This window comes from Astyanax mexicanus, chromosome 5, assembly GCF_023375975.1.
Source record: "Astyanax mexicanus isolate ESR-SI-001 chromosome 5, AstMex3_surface, whole genome shotgun sequence".
In the NCBI taxonomy this organism is placed as follows: Eukaryota; Metazoa; Chordata; class Actinopteri; order Characiformes; family Acestrorhamphidae; genus Astyanax; species Astyanax mexicanus.
The window spans coordinates 47,968,226-47,990,644 of record NC_064412.1 but is presented as its reverse complement, the minus strand read 5'-3'; the positions used below and the strand labels follow the sequence as shown (position 1 = coordinate 47,990,644).

Here is a 22,419-nt window from a genome sequence, read left to right as displayed (position 1 = left end):
TAATTCTCTTATTTAATCATGGGTGCGTTTTGTAACATAAAATAAACCAGTCAGTGTGCAAGTTGTCATTCCCTTTAAGTACACTCTTATGGCACGTTGATATCTTAACAGCATGCCGCTTTTGCGTGTCTCAGCAGAGGAAACTGAGCTGCATGTTCACGCTGTGAAGGTACGCCAGCAGCTCATTAAAGGAAACAGCAATGTTTTTTTAGGAAAATAGACTGCTTGTGGGGTGTCAGATAACAGATTATATAATAAAAAGTTTGTTATTTATGAGAATCATAAAGTCATAATGAGAATATATGGGATCCTATGTAATACAGATTTAAGTTTACGAGCCAAGGTTACACCTGGGAACCTTAATCTGCGAGCCATTAGCCATTAGCAAGCCAACATGCCATGCTAAGCTTGGCTCAAACTGATGGGCATCCGACTATGGCGAGCGCAAATGATGTCTATCTACCTATACTGTATATCTGTATCTCTGTGAGTCTGTCTGTTTCCTCTATTTCTCAGTTGCATTTACTTATTTTTTTGCATTTGCTTGTTTCTCCTCAGATTGCCACTCAGACGCTGTGGAACATACGAATTGTGGTTCTTGCCAAGCCAGAACACGAGAACCGCATCTCACACATCTTCTCTGACAGTGTTAAGACTGGGATAGCTAATGCTCTAGGTCAGTAGATCCCCTCCTTTTTGGGACGAATGAAGAAGACCTTAGTCATAATGGTTAAAACTGAACATGATTGAGCTGTGTGTAATACTGTATTCTTTATTTTTGTTTGTTTTCTCAGGAAATAAAGGAGCAGTGGGGGTTTCCTTCATGTTTAATGGTACCTCATTCGGGTTTGTCAACAGTCATTTGACCTCAGGGAGCGAAAAGAAGATCAGGTAAGCTCATTCCTGCACACACACATAAACAACTTGTGTAGAGGAGACTGTAAAAGAGACGTATTGGCAATAGAATAAGGCTGTCGGGAGCTATCTTGTCTGCGAATGCGGTCGACCCCTCACAGCAATGCTAAGAATCCTATGAACAAACTATAAGAAAACTATGTTGAACAATCTTTGTTTTTATATCATTTGAGAGTTGTTTTGATGAGCCCATGCCACTCTTCAGAGGAGATTCAAATAGGAGAACAACTTGCAATTGGCCACCTTAAATACCTTTTCTCATGATTGGATACACCTGGCTATGAAGTTCAAAGCTCAATGGGGTTACCAAACCAATTTTGTGCTTCAGTAAGTCAGTAAAAAGTAGTTAGGAGTATTCAAATCAATAAAATGATAAGGGTGCCCATACTTTTGCACCGGTCAAATTTTGGTTTAATGCATATTGCACATTTTCTGTTTGTACAATAAACCTCATTTAAATCCTGAAATATTACTGTGTCCATCAGTTATTAGATATTTCAAACTGAAATGGCTGTTGCAAACACGCAAATATTTAGAACTAAAAATGTTTAAGATTAATAGGGGTGCCCAAACTTTTTCATACGACTGTATCTATCCATTATGTTTTATTCACACCCTGTCTAAATTTAACAGACCCTAGGTTGTGTAGTAGATGCAATTTTTGTTTCTTTACCCATCAACAGCCTGAGTCCACCACTAATCCCTCCTATCAATAAACTAAAAGTGACTGATGATCAGAATATATTAAACAATATTTATATATTTTTTTGCTAGGCGGAATCAGAACTATGTGAGTATTCTGCGCTTTCTGAACTTGGGAGATAAGAAGGTGAATCCGTTTGACATCACTCATCGCTTCACACACCTCTTCTGGCTCGGGGATCTCAACTACCGGGTCGAATTACCAACAACAGTAAGATGGCTTTTTTTATTCATTACTCATTACTTATGTAATTTGTGGTTGTATAAATTATGACCAGTTACATCCCATTGTTGCTTTTTGAAGAAAAAATGTTGACACAGAGTTCGTATAATTTTTTTATTAGATTTAGTCAGAGATTGATAAGATTTTGAATTTGTCTATGGCTGTAGAAGAACTTTGCCCCAGATTGTGTCATCATTAGTGACTATTCTCCTTACATTAAAATGCATATCCATATGTAGATCGTTATTTATCTTGAATATACCCACACATCAGTTTCATTATGCTAGTAATATGCAACCTAACCACATTCTCTCCCACTCTGTTTCAGTTTGCTTGTTCAATTATGCCGAGCAAAACTGAACGTTATTGATAAAATTGTGAGCAATGGTGGAAAATATCAAATTTATATACATATATCCTCGTCAACACATTAGCATTTATTAAAAACTAAATGGGAGATTCAATCAATATCGTAACAGTTCTAATCAATAATTAATATAATGTTGGTATATCCTCAATATTTTTAATAAAAGGATGAGATAAGAAGCCATATTTCCATGCCTTTCACTTGTTCTTTACCTCCGCCAAAGGAAGTGACATCACTCAGTCATGTTGTTTTTTTGTTTAGTTTTAGTGGAACTGTTTAAAAGTATATATCAGAAGCAAAACGGTTGCCAAGAACATTGGAAAATACATAGAATATATATTTAAATGAATAAAGTGACATTCTATAGAAAGGTTAGATTCTCTTAGATTCTCTTTTATAACTGTTAATTGACTAAACACAAAAAATGACTTAATTATTTAATGTTATTTAGTTAGAAACAAAAAGGTGGTCATAATGTTATACTTGATCTGTGTATATACAGCTCTGGAAAAAAATAAGAGACCACTTCAATTTCTGAATCCGTGTCTCTAATGTTGCTATTTATAGGTATATGTTTGAGTAAAATGAACATTGTTGTTTTATTCTATAAACTACGGACAACATTTTTTCCAAAATTCCAAATAAAAATATTGTCATTTAGAGCATTTATTTGCAGAAAATAGAATGAAATATCTAAAAATAACAAAAAAGATGCAGAGCTTTCAGACCTCAGTGCAAAGAAAACAAGTTCATATTCATAAAGTTTTAAAAGTTTAGAAATCAATATTTGGTGCAATAACCCTGTTTTTTAATCACAGTTTTTATGCATCTTGGCATGTTCTCCTCCACCAGTCTTACTGCTTTTGGATAAATTTATCCTCCTGATTATATTCCAAAGGTTTTCAATATGGTAAAATCAAAGAAACTCATAATTTTTTAAGTCTCTTATTTTTTTTCCAGAGCTGTATGTGTGTATATATATTTGTGTTAATAAAGTGCTATATAAAGTTCTAAAGTATTTTGTATTGAGGCTTCAGAAGGAAGCCTCATGTTATGTTCTTCTGAAGAGTCTTATCTCTGTTAGTTTGAGAGCTGCAATGAGAGAGAAGCTGTTGCTGTGGTTGAGAAGCTCAGAGGGTGACCAGAGTGTGAAACCCTCAGCAGTTCCCCTATTCGCTGAGTTCTGACATCAGCAGACAGGAAGACACACCGCGATTTGCACTGTTGTTGATTTTTTTCCAGGAAGCAGAGAGCATTGTGTTGAAGATCAAACAGCAGCAGTATCAGGAACTGCTGAGCAGAGACCAGCTGAGCATAGAGAAGAACCAGGGGAACATCTTTCTGGACTACGGTCAGAGCCTATTTCTACCCTTACTGACCAATTACACATTACTCATATGAATGAACCTGACTGTGTGTTCCTGATATTAAATTAAAAGTAAAAAATTCTCATTCCATAATTTATTCATTCAATTTTAAAATGTCTGGTTGTGGTCTCTAGTATGAATGAATGCCATGTAAGACGTTTTTTTTGTAAAAAAAAAAAAAAAGTGCTCTGGTGATGCAGTATAATGGTGCATTAGTCTCGTGGAGTAGTGGGGTGAGTGGAGGGGAATGATAGGATTTCAGCTCTTGCTCATGAATATTCATACATGCAAACAGATCACCTCTGATTGGCTGACAGCACAGTGAGGCAGCGAGACAACAGTTTTAAAAATGAACGTTTTAAAATAAAGACATTTTTACACTAATATCAGTTTTTGCAGTGTCATATGTTACTTTACAACATGTGTAATAATGCCCTGCGAAGTACAGTTTAGCCACTGATCTAGTCTTAGAGTCTCTGTAAAACACAAAATCCACCGGAGATCCTATATAAACCTAGTTACTTACACAAAGGTGAGTAGTCCAGGAAATAAAAATAAATTTTTTACTTTTATCTAGTGTAAACAGAACTGAACATACACCTACATATCTCAATTGCACTTTGCTGATGGTGTTCCACAGACAAATTCTAACCCATTTGTTCCTTAGCTCTGTATTACTGGACAAAGCAGATAACACTGATTTGTTATTTGCACAATTAACACAGGAATGAACTGCCATGCTGTTCCTAGCGCTGTTAGCTCCTCTCTGATGAGTTGGTGTGGCTGCCTGGCTTCAGCTCTGCCTGTGGGCTGTTGCGAGCCAAGGAGAGCAAAGCCACAAAAACTAATTCACGGGTTGACGCAGACACAGGTGCTTTTCCTAATCGACTCGTTTTTCTGAATTAAAAAAAAAATAAATATTAGCTACTGCAGACAATAGAGGTTGAGGAACAGTTTCATATGCAGAATGCCTATTGTATTTCACAAAGAACAAGAAATAGTGGATTTTAGCGAAATGACACCATTAACGTAGTTGAGATTGGACTCTACAGGACACACTACAGAGATTTCGTGCTATACAGTTATTAATTCACCATTTTCCACCAAATTGTTTTCACCCTTGTGTGGTGTTCGGGTCTGTGGGACCCGTTTTCATTTTTCATCAAATGATACTAAAAAATATTTTTTCTAACTCAAACTCATTGGCATTGGCTCATTTTTTGTGAAAAACATATATCAAAACACATTTTCGATAAACACACACTGTACAATCCCCACCCCCTCCCCCACACACACATTTATATTACATACAGTATGTTTGGCCAGGGGTTAATAAACATTGCTTCATTTGTAAATTTGAAACTAAACAAATTTTCTACTCATATCTTCAGTTTAATTCATTTTCTTTTACATTTTATTAAAAAACTAATAAAAAAGAGTAGCACTTTTTGAAAGAAATGTAACATAAGAAAGGTAAAGGGAAAATATTAACCATGTAAGCTGTTTATATTGCTTGCAATTTAGGTGAAGCGAGCATGTGTAAAGCATTTTAATGTAAAATTGCTTAATTTTGCTGAATTAATTACAAGTAACAAAGTAAACGAGTAACAAAAATATGTACACCACACAAGGGTTAACCACCTTGTTAATCTAACATCTCTTTTACAATTACAGAGGAAGAAGAAATCACATTCCCCCCAACGTATCGCTTTGAGAGAGATACACGAGAAAAATATGCCTACACCAAAGCCAAAGCAACTGGGGTACGTTTGTACATTTATTTTCTCCATTAAGGTTTAATTCTGCTGTAGCTTTAACTGTAGTCATTAACTCTCACATACTGACTTAATGAATTTTCCTTTCTGAATGAACTAACTGCAGTTGGTTTAGATTTGTTTCTACCTCTGTTTAATCATCATCTCTGCATTTTTAACAGACGAAATATAACCTGCCGTCGTGGTGTGACCGTGTGCTGAGGAAGTCCTATCCCATGGTGCACGTGGCCTGCCACTCCTATGGTAAATCGATTTTAATTTCATTATTTTGGTTCATTATGTGAAAAAAATAATAAATAAATTAAAAAAAATATTTGAAATTTAACGTAGAATAACTCTTTCAGGATGCACCACCGACATCATGACAAGTGACCACTCACCTGTATTTGCTACGTTTGATGTTGGTGTATCTTCACAGTTTGTCTCCAAACATGGTAGGATATCTTTTCTCCATCTCCATTTATCTTGCATGGAACTGCAATTTGTATATATACAGTGCCAGTCAAAAGTTTGGACACACCTTAAATTCAGTGTTTTCTCATTATTGTACAATGTTTAGCATAGATTGATACTAAAGTTATCCAAACTATGATGGAAACATATGAAATTATTTAGTAAACAAAAAAGTGTTAAACAAACCAGAATATGTTTTATATTTTAGATTCTACAAAGTAGCACCTCTTGCTTAGAAGACAGTTTTGCACATCTTGGCTGGATTTTCTCAATCAGCTTTATGAGGTAGAATCACCTGGAATGTAGGCTTTTAGTTAACAGCTGTGATGAACTTATCAAGAGATAATTACTTGATTTTATTGTCTCTTAATATGTTTGAGAGCATCAGTTGTAAAGTTGTGAAGAGGTAGAGTTGGTAAACAGTAAATAGCTCTATTTGAGTAATGTTCTAATCCATGTTATGGAAAGAACTACCAACAAACTAAATTAAGTTACTTTAAGAAATGAGGGTCAGTCAATCAGCGGTCTCAAACACTTTTAAAAATGTTATGATGAAACTGGCTCTCATCAGGACCGCCCCAGAAAAGAAAGACCAAGAGTTATTCATCAGGTTCAACAGTAAGTTCATCAGGTTTACCAGCCTCAGAAACCACCAGTTAACAGCTCCCCAGGTAAGAGACACCTAAATGCTTGTGGTTTGTGTATTACATTAATCCCTAATGTTGTTCTTAATAGTGTGGATGACTTAATTTTCAATATAGGAAAAAAATAAAACCTTTGAATGAGAAGGAGTGTCCAAAATTTTGACTGGTACTATACACACTCATCATCAAAAAATAAATAAATAGAAAGAATCAACAGACTGATATGGAGTAAATCAGAATTTTAGTAACTAATTTTTAGTTCCACTTTTGTCTTGGTGGAGACGCTCATTTAATACCTCTACAACTCCATGCTGAGACATTGGGCATGTTGCAGCGTTACACATGAATTCCACAATACATCTTGCCTGATATTGTCCATGTCAGTCTAAATGTTTAATCATTTATTGTTCCTGGTGACATTTACATTACATTAAATTACATTTGGCAGTTGCATTTTCCAAAGCAACTTACAATAGTCAAGTACAAAAATAATAGAAGTTAAAGGTAAAACATCTTTAGATAGGGCTTAAAGGAGGTTGAAGGGAAATAATGGGATAGAGAAGTGAAGGAGGGGAAGGGGGAAATGAGTTTAGAAGTAGTTAGTGTGTTAGAGGTGTTAGGAGAGTAAGAGCTCTTTGAAGAGCTCTGTCTTCAGGAGTTTATTAAAGATAGTGAGAGATTCACCTGATCTGGTAGTGGAAGGAAGTTTGTTCCACCATTGGGGAACTCTGTATGAGGACAGTATGAGGATTGCTTTGTGTGAATGTTTGGCAAAGCAAGGCGACGTTCATTGGAGCAGCGCAGCGGCGTGGAGGTAGCGTAGCTGTTTTGTCATCACCTTGTAGGCGATTGTAAGAGTTTTGAATTTGATACGAGCATCAACTGGTAGCCAATGGAGCTCAATGAGCAGCGGGGTGACATGTGACAGTTTTAGCTGGTTGAAGACCAGACGTGCTGCTGCAGTCTGGATCATTTATCTTCCTTCCCAATAGCACTGCAATCCTACACTTCCTTCTGGGTGCAACTATTAGTGCAATTATTTCTTTTACATATTGCCCTGTATCTCCTAATGCTTAATCAATAATCTACATAATTTTCTTTCAGATCCAACAAAGGAATCTCAGGGTGCTATTAAATTCATGAACTGTGTAGCTACTCTTCAGACAAAATCCAAGACTAAGTTCTTCATTGAGTATCATTCAAGCTGCTTGGAGAGTAAGAACTGTTCTGTTTTAAACTGCTTAATACCCACTAGCATCTCTGATATTATCATATATTGGCTATATTTTAGGCAAAGCTTAAGACTAGCATAAAACATGTAGCCACACCATTGCAACCACAAAGCAACACTATATCAACCAGCTATATCACTATATAGCTATAAATATATCACTATATAGCACTATAAATGACTATATCACTAGCAACCTTAGCAACAAACACTTACATATCACACTGCTAAGCTACAATTACATTTTCGAATTCTTTCAAGAACTGCAATCTCTTGTTAACCTTTTCCTTGTCTTATTGTTTTAAATATTGATTGATTGTTACAGAATTTGTTAAGGGCCCAGACGGAGAGAATCAGGATTGCAAAGACGGGTGTATACGGGTTCGATTCGGAACACAAGTAGAGGTAATTTGATTCATCTTGTTCTGAATATAAGAAAAATCCACTGCATAATTAACTGTTATATTACTGGATTGATTGTTTTGTGTACGTTTAGATGAAACACCATAGTAAATATATATTTTTTATCTTTCTACAGCTCACTCCCATCATTTCAGATCCTGAATACTTACTAGATCAGCACATTCTCATCAGCATAAAGTCTGCAGATTGTGATGAATCATATGGTAAGTGTGACTTGTTGACAACACTAATTTGCACCTGAAACACTGTAGACGAGTGTGGCTTCTGACGCAGCATGGGTTTCTCTTATATAAATATTAAGAGAAATATAATTTTTTTTAGTATTATGGTTTAGTTCTTTTCAATGAGCACACACGCAAAAACACACACAAATACCTTTAGAATTAATGATAATTTTTAGTTTAGACAAATTAGTCCTTATATGAGATGATATTAATCAGTAGCAGATGCACAATGTCATCCTGCATATGCGGCTGCTTTTAGCTGGTACCAGTCAGAAGTTTGGACACACCTCTTCTCATTCCATGGGTTTTCTTCCTTTTTATGATTTATGATTAAATTGTAAATTGAATATTAAACACATTTAAGCTATAGAGGGACACATGTGGAATTATATAGTTAACAAAAAGCGTTGAACCATAATATGTTTTATACTTTATATCCTTCTAAGTAGCACATTAATATTTGAGGACAGATCTGCACATTATTGGTATTTTAATCTCAGTATCTTCATGAGGGAGAGTCACCTGGAATAGTTTTCCTGGAGGGGATGAAGAGTAGTTGCTGCTTTTCCTTAATGTTGTTCTCCAGCTCAAGACTTTTTTGGTTAATACCTGAATCCATGTGTGTCCCTTAACAGTTTTTAAAGAAATAACAAAAACACTAATTTATGCATAATTATTTAAATTATTATTTTTATATATGAACCCCGCACCCCTAAAGCCCTTGTTTTACCTGTCGGTTAGGCAGATAACTATAATTGTATGAAAGATCAGTCAGTGTGGTCTGTGTCCAGGTGAGACGTGTGTGGCTCTGAGGTCAGCAGAAATTGCCTACACAGAGTTTGATGTTAAGCTGACGCATCACGGAGAGTGCACGGGTACGCTGACCGGAGGAATCCAGCTCCGAACTTCAGAAGGGAAACAGACGGAGAAACTGTATGGTGAGTTAATCAACATACAGCATCTCGTCCATGACCTAAACCAGGAGTGTGAAACTAAAACAAATAAAGACTATTTTACAAAATCCCAACAATGCAGGGGACTAGAGGAGGTACATGTTTTTTATTTTATTTGAAAATAACATTTTGCTATATAAACATGCCAAAAACTATAAAATATAGGTTCTTGTAGTGCTGGGCGGTATACCAGTTCATACGGTATACTGGAGGGGAAATTAGCACCGCTATGCATTTTTCACGTACCGCCATACCGCTCGAGCGCTGCCGAGCGCTAAAGAAGCACACTAGCAGAACTCGATAGCTATTGCTAGCCAGTTAGCATAACAAGCTAATGCACTGTAGTAACAGCAGCTCAGTCTCACACTGAACTGCCTGGAGAAACATGAGAACAGGACTCCTGGAGCTTCTGCTGCTCCTTGCAATATAAATAACTATAGCCTTTTTAAATATATCAATACTGTAACTTAAAGGATAATAATAATGCAGACTGAACTGAATTAATTTGTTGGAGAACCAAGGGAATTGTGATAAACTGATAAACAGCTGCTTAAATAATTTAATGCCTCTAATGGCTTCAAAAATAACATATTGTATATGTATAATAAACTTGTTTTTTTACTTGTGCAGTAGAACATTTGAGAAGTATCTCTTTTAAATACTTTCATTCTGAGTATTTTAGGTTCATTAGTGTTAATGGAACTACTTAAAATATTTAGTTTTGAAAAGTAAGCCGTGTTAAAGTTGTTGCGTATCTCTTTTTAAGGTCTATTGTTTATATTCTTCAGCTGTTTTTCTGCTAATTAAGTCTGATTTCTTTATATATTTTGTAATTTTGTCGGACAAAGTAAACCCAATACTAATCAAAGCCTTAATATAAAGCCTTAGTGTTTTATATTTATAGTCTGTAGTCCGCAACGCACGCCCAACAACCCCCAAAGCCCCAAGCACCCCAACCCCCCCCCCCCCCCGCGCGCTGACGAATTACTATCGGGGTGTAGATGCGTCGTCAGCGTCCTGTCATTGAATTCCGGGAGATTATATGTGACTCGCAGGCATCAGGGAGCCGCTACTGAAATGCGGGAGACTCCCACGGCTTCAGGGAGACTTGGTTTGTCATATATATATATTTATATATAAGACAACAGACTATAAATATAAAACACTAAGGCTTTATATTAAGGCTTTGATTAGTATTGGGTTTACTGTGTCCGACAAAATTACAAAATATATAAAGAAATCAGACTTAATTAGCAGAAAAACAGCTGAAGAATATAAACAATATACCTTAAAAAGAGATACGCAACAACTTTAACACGGCTTACTTTTCAAAACTAAATATTTTAAGTAGTTCCATTAACACTAATGAACCTAAAATACTCAGAATGAAAGTATTTAAAAGAGATACTTCTCAAATGTATATAAATATATATATATATATATATATATATATATATATATATATATATATATATATATATATATATGTACTACTAACATTACAGAAACTCAAAAACCTATACTTACTAAAACTATGAGTTAATAATAATAATAAAAAATACCGTGATACACCATGAAACCGTCAGAATCTTGCAAAATACTGTGATGCGCATTTTTGGTCATACCGCCCAGCACTAACTTAAACTATTCGTACAATATTTAAAATATAGTGAGAGAGAGTGAGTAGTATAATGTAGCTGTAGTGTTGTTTATTAATAAACTAAACACCAGTTTCTTTTCCTCTCTGTAGACTTTATTAAGGTTGGTGATGACTCAGGTGCCAGTAAATCCAAATCAGGAGATCACTGCAAGTGAGATTTCTATTATTTATTTTCACAAACTAATACAGAATTTACTTTATTTAAAATAGATACTAGCTGTCTATTGTTAGAGTTTGATTTTATTCTAATAACAAACACTGATTCTTATTTTAATTTACAGGGGTTCAATGGTGCTACCAGCTGATATTAATAATCCTAGTTATATGGGTTATAAAGTCAGCAGCATGTCATCTCGGGCAGGGCACGGAGCTAAAGATGGGGGTCCAGGGAACATCTCCCCCAAAAAGTCTGGAATTGACCATTCTGTGTGCAGCCCCCCCGCCAAGGCCTCCAGTCCTCTGTGAGTTCATCCTGCCAAAATTTTTTATATACAGCTCTGGAACAATTAAGAGACTATTTAAAAATGATGAGTTTCTTTGATTTTACCACATTGAAAACCTCTGGAATATAATCAAGAGGAAGATGGATGATCACAAGCCATCAAACCAAACTGAACTGCTTGAATGTTTGCACCAGGAGTAAAGGCATAAAGTTATCCAAAAGCAGTGTGTAAGACTGGTGGAGGAGAACATGACAAAGATGCATGAAAACTGTGATTAAAAACCAGGGTTATTCCACCAAATACTGATTTCTGAACTCTTAAAACTTGATGAATATGAACTTGTCTTTGCATTATTTGAGGTCTGAAAGATCTGCATGTTTTTTTGTTATTTTAGCCATTTTTCATTTTCTGCAAATAAATGCTCTAAATGACAATATTTTTATTTGGAATTTGGGAGAAATCTTGTCCGTAGTTTATAGAATAAAACAACAATGTTCATTTTACTTAAACATATACCTATAAATTGCAAAATCAAAGAAACTGATTCAGGAAATGAAGCAGTCTCTTAATATTTTCCAGAGCTGTACAGTAAAGATATACAGGACCAGTCAAAAGTTTGGACACACCTTCTCATTTAGTGTTTTTAATTTTTGTATTTCTTTTCTACGTTGTAAATTAATACTTAATAAAAGTCATTCAGACTATGAAGGAAGTGAAGCATTTAGGTGCTCTTATCTGGGGAGCTGTTAACTTGTGGTGGTGAGACTGGTAACTTTGATGAACTTATCCTGTACAACAGAGGTAACTCTTGCTCCTTCTGTCCTGGGGCAGTTCTGATCAGTTTCATTATAACATTTTTAAGGTCTTTGCAACTGCACTTACGGATACATTTAGTTCCTAAAAAGTTCTTAAAAATATAGTATCATTTTATAAAATCCACTGACATGCCAAAAGTCATGGGACAATAACTAAGAACTAGTCTCATGTTCCATGGAAGGTAAAGAGTGCCAACCTCACTCCAACTCCCATAATTCACTTGGCCTTACCTTGAGCAAGCTGACCAGTGTTCCCAAGCCAGCTGTCTCCTGAGGTCACACTTCATGGTCATATGCATGATATACATTGATTTATACTGCTGTCCTATGACTTTGTCATTGTACTTTGTATGCATGTTTGTTTCTTTTATCCAAATTATGAAATATATATAATTTTTTTTTTTATTTCATGTTAGATCGGAAGATGGTCAGCCTCCGGAGATGTTTGATAATCCTCTTTATGGCTCGATGGGAAAATCCCAAAGTAGTAAGGATCAGGAGAATCCCCGAAAAGCCCACCTTACCCCTCCAGAAATTTTTGCGTTTCCCAAACCCCCAGATACCGACAATGACCGCCCCCCTCCTGTCCCAACGCCCCGCAACCGCTCCTACACCTGCTCCGACAGCAAACCGTCTTCCCCCGCCTCCACCACCACCGCCAGCATCGGCAGCAACAACAGCCTGCAGCCTCAGTCCTACTCCAAGAAGCCTGTGGTGCCCTCTCGCTCTGACGCGGGCATGATGGCAGCTGGGAAGCCTCCTCTGCCAATGAAGTTCCGCCCCGGCCAACCGGACTCCCAGCCCCAGCCCCAGCCTCAGCCTAAACCCCGGGACTACAGAGACACAGCAGAGTTACCCAGCAAGATACGACTGCCTACAAGACTCGTCCAACCACTGCCGAAGGATGGTATGATGCAATAACTGAGCATTTATTGTACATTACAATTTATTTGATGAATTTAGCAAATAAGAGAAGAATATAGTCCTTCTGGTGGTGGTGTATAAGGTGTTAGTGTGTGTTGTGCTGGTACAGTGAGTGGATCAGATGCAGCAGTGCTGCTGGAGTTTTTAAACACTGTGTTTAATCTCTCACTGTCCTCCACTCTATTACACACTCCTACCTACAGCTGCTCCACCCTGTAGATAAAGTAAAGTCAGAGACTGAAGATCTGAATCTGTTTCTGCACAGTTTACAGTGTTGATCATCCTCTAGTCCTTTATCAGTGCACACAGGATGCTGCCGACAGGACAGTATCAGTAGACTTTTCTCAGTCTATAGTGATACTGAGGTGTTTATAAACTCCAGCAGCACTGCTGTATATGGTCCACTGTACCAGCACAACATACACTAATATCTCATACACCACCATCATAATGCCATAACGACCCACCACCCAAATAATAATAATAGCTGTGTATAAATACCACTGCTACTACAACTAATAAAAATAATATTAAAAATGCTGATTTCTCTCTATTTACAGGACATCATGAGACTCCACAGCTTTCCAAGATGGGTCGCCAGCTGAAATAGATCTCTACATTTTTCTCCTCTGAAACAATGTTATTCTTACTGTACAATCCCACCCAAGTCACACAACATTTCAGATGCAAAAAAAAAACAAAACCAAGAAGCCTAGAGAATCCTCGCTTATCTGATCTTCCTGATATCCCACTCTGATCTTGCACAAATGTTTTTTGAAAATGTTTTTTGTTTGTTTTTTGTGAATGTACAGCTGTTTTATCTGCTTTTATTTTGGGGGGATTTTGTTGCATGGTGCATCATGATACGCAGCACTTGTTTATCACAAAGACAGAAAGATAATATCCAGATTATGTCAGGATAGTTTGTTCAGTTCCCTCTTGGCTATGGTAAACTGGACCACTGGACAAGGTGTTTAGAAACCACACAGAAAACAGAAAGGTTCTAAAGATTATTTGGTTCTGTGCAAAACTGGAACTTAAGCTCTATCCGGATGGGATTAGTTTCTCAGGGGGTCCTGGGGTAATTTTCTCTTTTATGGGGGGGTCCTCTGTGATTTTATTCCCATCCGGAACGACCAAGTATGTGAAAGTTGCAGGCTGAATAACCTACTGGTTTTTGCTGAACTCTGTGGTCCTCTGTGGTAATTGTATTCCTGTCCGGCTGCACATCCCCTCCGGATAGGGCTTAAGTAATAATAAATAGGGTTGCACCGAAAAATTTAACTAAACAAATCATTTGACTGAATTTTTTTTTCACGTTTTTAAACTTTTTAAAATGTTTTAAACCTGTCAAAAACAGGCACCGCATATTGACAGATGCAGAAGCTTCATGACCCATGAGATTCTAACAGTACTACATTAACTTAAAGCCATATAGAGACACAGAAAGCTACAGTACATCACATGTAATACTGAGTTATCTCAGCTAATGTTACTATCCTAGCCCTGTACAGCTCATATATGTCAGCTGGAAAACAGATAGTTTGTAAATAAATGGTGAACTGAGTAAACTTATAGTGAGTGTAACAAGTTAGTGAGTGTAACAAGTTTGTCTCTCCCCGTCGGCTCTCTCCCTCACTCTCTGCACTGTGTACAGCAGTGCTCTGATGTACAATGCTATTGTGTGGGCCTCCTGGAGGAAACCCGGCAATACCAATACTTTTTTTTGCCATTTTTAGCTAAATAATTAAATTTTGCAGAACATTTGGTGCATCCCTAATTATTACTGATATGTAGTAATGATGACTGATCCTAAGCTATGGTACACTGGACCATTCACCATGTGTTCCCAGACTGAGTCTTGGTAGAAACTACACAGAAAATTGCAGCTCTAAAGTTTTGTGGTAAAGTGGAACCAAGTAATGATAATATTTATAGAAATTATTAGTCCTGCAGAGAATCCTCTATTAATATCCACTGTTAATAATTCACCCACTTTCCAGCAGCTGTGATCAGTTCAGTTCTCCATTGGTTACCTTCTGCATTGAAATGTTGCATTAAAATCATAAGAAATGTGTCTGTTTGTCTGCTGTCTGTTTCCCCTTTTAGCTTTCTGCTGCTAATGATAACTTGGGACGGTAAAGCATTTTCCACTTTATAATCTTGACATACTTTCTCACACTTAAAAGAGATTTTGGAAGATTGTTAATTAGTACTATATACTGTACCCCCCTTATCCCTGCTGTAATTCCTGTGTGATTTTTAACTTTATTTATCAAAATATTTATATTTTAAATCTAGTTTCTGCTAATTTTGTATTAATTATTTACATATAAAAAATGAGGATAAATTGAGGGCACTTGAGGATACTCTCAAAGTTGTTGAAATGTTTCAGATTGACTGACCTTCATCACCTTCAGTATTTTTTTCTTTAATTACTTGAGTAGTTCTTGCCATAATACGAATTAGAACATTACTCATATAGTGCTATTCACTGTATACCAACTCTACCTCTTGCTCTCAAACACATTAAGAGTCAAGAAATTCAAGTAATTAACTTTTTCTATCAGTATGTTCTTACATACATCAATTGTAACTCATTACAATAATTGTTTAACAAGGTTAACTAAAAGAAGAAAACAGGAAAAATATAAATTACACCCCACACGCACACTCCTATACCCACAAAGGTCAGGCAAGAACAAAATAATATACATTCATAAATAAATGTTACTTAAAAAATGTGAATGTATTATTAATAAACAAGGTATGCATACATATAAACAAGGGAAAATTCTGCACTACTTTGCACAAGCACATTAAGGTTATTAATTACTTCATACATCAATTCTTATTTAGTAATATAGGTAGTGAAAAATTTCCCCCTGAACTGCTTTGAATATCTTAAACTTTGTCTTAAATTAAAGAGAATCTTTTCAGATATAACATTTTCCATAGTTTTCCATAGTTTTTGCATTTTAATGCAGTTTAATGAACCTAATGTTAGATTATGCCTAGCTCATGCCTAGCAGGGTCAGCTGTGGGCTCAAAAAGTAATTACCTCTTGAGGACACACAGCTGAGACTCTTAAAAAGTCTCCCTCATAAAGCCGACTGGGAAATTGGAGAGATGTGCAAAGCTGACATTTAAGCAAGAGGTTGCTAAAATATAAAACATATTCTGGTTTGCTTAATACTTTTTTGTTTTTACAGATTGGATGATTTTAATATTAATCTACGATGCAGATACATTTACAAATATTTTAAAGCGAGAATATTTAACTATTTTTTGTTGTACTTATAATAAATCGTAAAAATGGTCATTGTATCTAATTTCATGGATCATTTGTGTACATTAAAAGTAACCAACCAGATACATGATTAAATACTTAAAATAAATAATATAAACTCATAATGTTGTTTTTACTGAAACCTTTAAAGAAAAAAAGCGAAATTAAACTTGTTTAGACGATTTACGTAAAAGCCGGAATGGTGAGGGATTACTGTGACAATGCCGCCACCTGCTGGTGAGAACAGGATCACTACCAATAGCGCTGAATTCAGAAAAAGAAGTTTAACAAAAAACAAATCAAAATATAATCAAAATCTGGTTTATAATTTAATAAATTAAATTAATAAATAATTCTTCATCAATACAGCAATAACCCCCTTCCCAATTTATCACAAACTAACTAAAGTCACCGACACCTGCCCGACATTTTATTTTATAACTATATGAGTTAAAATAAAACTACATATTTATTTATTATTATTATATTCATCCTAAATTTGGCTAGCCCTCAAAAATGACTTTGGACCAACTGTTTTTTAGACATGAAGAGAAAAATACATCTTAAATTATTTTTGTGATTCTCTTATTTTGAAATCCTCAGATAAGCCTCACATGAATGGCGACAGCAGAGTCAACCAATAAGCATCGAGGATAAATCTGCGGCTAATTAACCTGACCAATAGCGAAGCAGCTTGCTCAGGTGTAGGATTCTACGGGCACAAAGAGCGCGTGAAGATGGTGAGTTTATTTTATTTTAGTTTAATGTTTATATTTATCTGTTTAAAGCGCAGAGACGGGGTTTTACACAGTTATAGATGTTCTAAAAGTGTTTAAATGTGAGTGGTTTAGGCTTAGTAGTGCTGTAACACTGTAACTTAGTCGTTATTAGCCTGTGTTTGTGTTCAGCTGTAAGTCAGTCCATTAAACCGGTTTAATTTTATATTTAATCAGAAATCCATGCTCTGCTTTTTATGTGGAGGAATTTTAGAAACTCAGCGACAACCTGTAACTAATATTCCACACTTTTAACCTACTCTAACCTACATACAGTACCAGACACACCTCTTCTTATTAAGTGTGTTTTCTTTCTTTTTAGAAATTTTTTACGTTGTAAATTTAATATTATAAAGACTATATTCAAGCGGTACAGGATCACATGCAGAATAAATAAACAAAAAGTGTTAAACAAACCAGAATATGTTTTATACTTCAGACTTTTTAAACTCGCAAATTGATTTCAGTTTAGCACATCTAGGATAGATCTGCACACTCTTTGTATTTTAATCTCAGTGTCTTCATGAGGGAGAGTCACCTGGAATAGTTTTCTCAGCGTCTTGAAGGAGTTTCTGGAGGTGCTGAACAATAGTTGCTGCTTTTTCTTCACGCTGTAAAGCTCCAGCTCAAATCACAGTCTCAGTTGGTCAGGTTTAGATTAGGGGATTGAGGAGGACTAATAGTTTGTATAGTGCCATAATAGTTTTCATATCTTTAATGTTAATCTACAATGTAGAAAATAAGTAAAGCGAGAAATTAAGAAAAACCCAGAATCAGAAGGTGTGTGCAAACCTTTGACTGGTACTTTACATAATTAAATACATAATTTCGTGCATGCGTGCGTGTAAACCCACTGGTGATTCAATTACTTATTTTTTTTTTTTTACAGAAAAATGCATTAAATAATCCTGTCCTTCAGTAAAAAGAGCTAAAGCAGGCTTTTTAAAAATAGAGTTAGAAGTAAAGTACTAAAGTATTTAACTAGTATAGTATACTGATCTTCACAAACAAATGTATTAACATAATTAGAATAAATCTGTTTAAGTGTAAACATAATAGACCTGCTATTCTTTTTAAGTATCTCAAAAAGGGTATTAAAAGTATTTTAATTTCTTAAAGTAATAACAGAACGACTAATTGTTGTTTGGCTAGGAGTACTTTAACCTTTTGTGTAATGATGTTATGTTATTATTATTATTATTATTTTATATATATATATATATATATATATATATATATATATATATATATATATATATATATATATATATATATATATTTATTATTATTATTATTATTATTATTATTATTTTTATTTTAATTTTTTTTACAGCTTTTCTACTCATTCTTCAAGTCCCTGGTGGGTAAAGACGTGGTGGTGGAGCTAAAAAATGACCTGAGGTGAGTGAAGTGCATTGTGTCCTGTCGACTCATACTTAAATTTAGTCTCATGGTTAATTAAACAATTTACCTTTTGATAGCAGTTAATAGAGGATGGTTTTAATAAAGGTTAGATGGTATACAGTGCTGGAGTTAACCAGTTTGGCATAGACTCTTATGCTGCTTTCATCACACAGACTGGAGAGTTGGACTTATATGCCCACCTATGAAATAAATAAATAATGTATATATATATATATATATATATATATATATATATATATATATATATATATATATATATATATATATATATATTTTTTTTTTTTTATTACTATTATTATATATATAATTTTTTTTTATTATTATTTATTTATTGGAGACTACACAGCTTACAAGATTGTTTGAATGGTTCTGAAATGTTAAAGGCACAAAGCATTGTAAATGTGTTTAAAACCATTTTATACAAGATATTAAAATAAAAAATACTGTTACATATCACACCTGATGCACAGGTTACCATCTGCCTGTAATTACTAAATTACATATATATTTTTGTCAATTTAAATACACTGGGCACTGTGGTTTTAGTGTAAGGGTATACTTAAGTAAAGTGCATTAAGTAATGGGCCATTTTAGTACCAGAGTTCTGTGTATTGTGAACATGTGAAAATGCATAGAATGACTTGAGTTTAGTTGAGTTTCCTTGGCCTGTTTACTAACTTTAAAATTGTGTAAACATTGCAGCATATGTGGCACACTTCACTCTGTAGATCAGGTATGTAAAACTATGCAATATTCTATATTTGCCGTTTTTAATGTTGGCCTCTGTTTGTAATGAAACTGTTGTTTTTTTTTGTTTTTTTGCAGTATCTGAACATCAAACTCACAGACATCAGCGTCACTGATCCAGAGAAGTACCCACACATGGTGAGAAACACTTACTGCTGGCAGTGGATTAATCCAGTGTCCTGTAGGGCTGGATTTAGCCTTTTCATACAGCCTTCATCTGCACTGTTGCTGTAACTGTTAATTTAGGGTTAGTAAGTGTGTTTGAGCAGAGTAGTGCAGTATGTGCGGGATGCAGTCCTTCTGTTCCCCACCCCTTGATTAAACCATGGCCTGACTTGTGATGCTGTGCATTTTTACCTCCCCTTATTTAAAATATAGAAGAGATTTTGTTTGGGGGAAATAATAGAAACGGTGTGTTCCATCCATCCACCTACTCACCCACCCATTTATTAAAAATGTGAGATTGCACTTTTTGATAATTCATATCCTTACCTTCAAAAATTGTACCAAAAGAAAAAAAAAACAAAAACATATGGAGTGGTCCACATAGAAGAACTAAATCTACTGGTACATTACTTTTAAAATATACAATGACATCTAGTGGTTGTTAGTAGACTAACAACTAAATTCTTCTCTGCCTTCAGTGACACCCTTTTAACTACTGGATATATTATTCTGTATGTTTGTCTCTGCCTTTATAATATTTATCAGTGTTCTGCTGCTGCACCGGAAATTCTAACACCTAGCAAACAAAGGTGGCCACCTCCTTGTTGTTGTGCAGAATAAAATGAATAACATACATATTTGCTGATATTTTCTGTCCTCAGCTCTCGGTGAAGAACTGCTTCATCCGTGGTTCGGTGGTGCGGTATGTCCAGCTTCCTGCGGACGAGGTGGACACTCAGCTCCTGCAGGATGCGGCACGTAAAGAGGCCATGCAGCAGAAACAGTGATGCACCTGCTGTTATCTTCCTTTTTCAAAATCTGTAAAAAGAAACATGTTAACTTCAATGATTTATGCTTTTTCTTTTAAGCAAAGATTTTTGTATAGTACCATGTCCTGATGTTCGAAATTTGTTTGAGTGTCTGTCTTTTTTTTTTAAAGATATGAGTGGCGTTTGTTAAATCCATTTTTTTTCTGATTTATGTGTAATACTTAGCTTTGGTCAAATACATAATGCATCATCACAATAGGCCAGTACAAAATAATTTTTCTTTAAAGCTGGTAAATTCTGTTTCATTTTAGTTAAAAAAAAAAAAATAAAAAAGGCAGAGAAAATTAATGGACACCCAGTGTGGTGAGTAAAGCGTCACATTTTATGTTGAAATAAAAAACAATGCTAAAGATTGTCATATATTTCTTAAGTGTTTTAGGTTATTGGTTTGTATGTGTTGTCAAAAATGGAACACAAAAAAATAAACATTAAAAATATGCAAGAAGAAAATAAAAAGACCAAATCATTAATACCGACTAGTGGTGGGCAAAATGGCCTTAAAATAATATCACGATATTTCATGGTATTTTCACAATAACGATACTCTTGGTGTTATGAAAAAGGAATTTAAAGAGTACACTACTGTAACAAAATGAGAATTACGTTTTATTATTGCATCTGATATATGACACACCCCTAACTGAAATATAAAAAAAAAATCAAGAATTTTATCAGATTTTCAACAGAAGTCAAGGAACCAGAATGTCATGATGCTAATAATGCACTCCAAATATCTTCATATATCCAGGATTAAAGTAAAATAAATGATACTGGACAGATGTAATCTGTCTCTAGTAGGTATATAATGGGAAATGAGAACAGTGTGAATTTTTCTTTTACTAAAAACAGTAAAAAAGTAGTACCCTGATGTAATATGGGGTGTGTCACATGGCGCAATATTTCAGGGTATAATATCGTTCATGATATAAAAAAATGTTGGCGATATTGTGTACGCTATGATATGGCACACCCCTAATACCAACCAGATTTATAAATAAAAAAATGTTTAGTCTTCAATAATTTCTTTCAAATTGTAGTTGTAAATTGTAAATATGTTTTTATTGCAAGATAATCATACATTTAAGCTATTTATGTTATAAGTAGAAAAATGTTTTATGTTTTCAGAACATTAACAGTTAAAGGCAAAATAAAAAATTGCAAATAACGTACTTATTAAACGCATTCAAACACTTAAATATGCTGACCAATAGTTGATGTGGATGGTGGTACATATAGACCAATAGTGGTGGCGGGAAGACGGGACTTAAAGATGTGTATTTAAACTTAAAATATGAATGAAATTTAATTACAAAACCCTGGACATTTTTCAAAGGTTACATTTAGAACATCTCTAGTAAAATAAGAAATTTTGTTCCCCTAAAAATAGGTGATATGCAATTGAGGAAAGGCTGGAAGTTTTAAAGTGTTCTATTTTCTCATGAACGGTAGCGTTATGCAATTTAAATATTTCATAGAAAAATTTGATCAGCATATAGAAACTCTTTAAGTCTTATCAGCACATGAAAACATGTATAATGTGTTTCATTAAAAAAAATAAAGAAATTAGAAATAGAATTTATATAAATAAATATGTGTGAATGGAGGCTCATGCCGTGACCAAACCACGCCTACAGGTAATTACTTCCGGCTGTGACCGAAATGGCTCCCTATTTACTAGTTAGGGCACTATTGAGTGTGTCAGCCATTTTTCTTTGAGTGTCCGAATCTTAAGGGGGAATTGGAACGTGATTTTGAGGGCACTAAAAACTCCCATAATGCATCATGATTCATAGTAAACTTCGCTGCTTACTAAGCAAGCTAACTGTGTCCCAAAATGCATTGCGGGTCTCGCTACTAAGCAACAGACAGCCGAAGAAACTGAGCGAACAGCGAGCCACCAGGGTTGCCAGATTGTTACAGTGGGTTTCAGATAAAACCAATTCACTGGGTAAAACGTGTTTCAAATCCGCCAAAATACTGAGAAAACCACCCAAACAACTGATGTTCGTCATATTAACAATATTACTTTTATTCCAACATGATCTTAACTAAAATACCTTAAATATCA

The 22,419-nt window shown here is 35.0% G+C and overlaps 2 protein-coding genes across 2 annotated transcripts in view; both read left to right on the top strand.

Moving 5' to 3' along the window:
• inpp5d (inositol polyphosphate-5-phosphatase D) overlaps positions 1-15,196 on the top strand; it is a 34,581-nt gene extending 19,385 nt beyond the window's left edge. The window contains exons 13-27 of the mRNA XM_022675480.2: positions 559-676; positions 795-891; positions 1,690-1,828; positions 3,450-3,558; positions 5,249-5,337; positions 5,511-5,592; positions 5,694-5,783; positions 7,551-7,661; positions 8,003-8,082; positions 8,216-8,303; positions 9,116-9,262; positions 11,028-11,088; positions 11,219-11,398; positions 12,612-13,102; positions 13,680-15,196. Of these exons, the coding sequence (XP_022531201.2) occupies positions 559-676; positions 795-891; positions 1,690-1,828; positions 3,450-3,558; positions 5,249-5,337; positions 5,511-5,592; positions 5,694-5,783; positions 7,551-7,661; positions 8,003-8,082; positions 8,216-8,303; positions 9,116-9,262; positions 11,028-11,088; positions 11,219-11,398; positions 12,612-13,102; positions 13,680-13,729 (1,932 nt within the window). The 3' untranslated portion in view covers positions 13,730-15,196. The remainder of the gene's footprint in view (positions 1-558; positions 677-794; positions 892-1,689; positions 1,829-3,449; positions 3,559-5,248; positions 5,338-5,510; positions 5,593-5,693; positions 5,784-7,550; positions 7,662-8,002; positions 8,083-8,215; positions 8,304-9,115; positions 9,263-11,027; positions 11,089-11,218; positions 11,399-12,611; positions 13,103-13,679) is intronic.
• Positions 15,197-17,046: 1,850 nt separating this feature from the next.
• smx5 lies at positions 17,047-20,701 on the top strand. The gene is made up of 5 exons (XM_022675481.2): positions 17,047-17,148; positions 18,518-18,585; positions 19,312-19,342; positions 19,435-19,494; positions 20,184-20,701. The coding sequence occupies exons 1-5, from the start codon at positions 17,146-17,148 to the stop codon at positions 20,307-20,309; spliced, it is 288 nt and encodes a 95-aa protein (XP_022531202.1). The 5' UTR covers positions 17,047-17,145; the 3' UTR covers positions 20,310-20,701.
• The last annotated feature ends 1,718 nt before the right edge of the window (positions 20,702-22,419 follow it).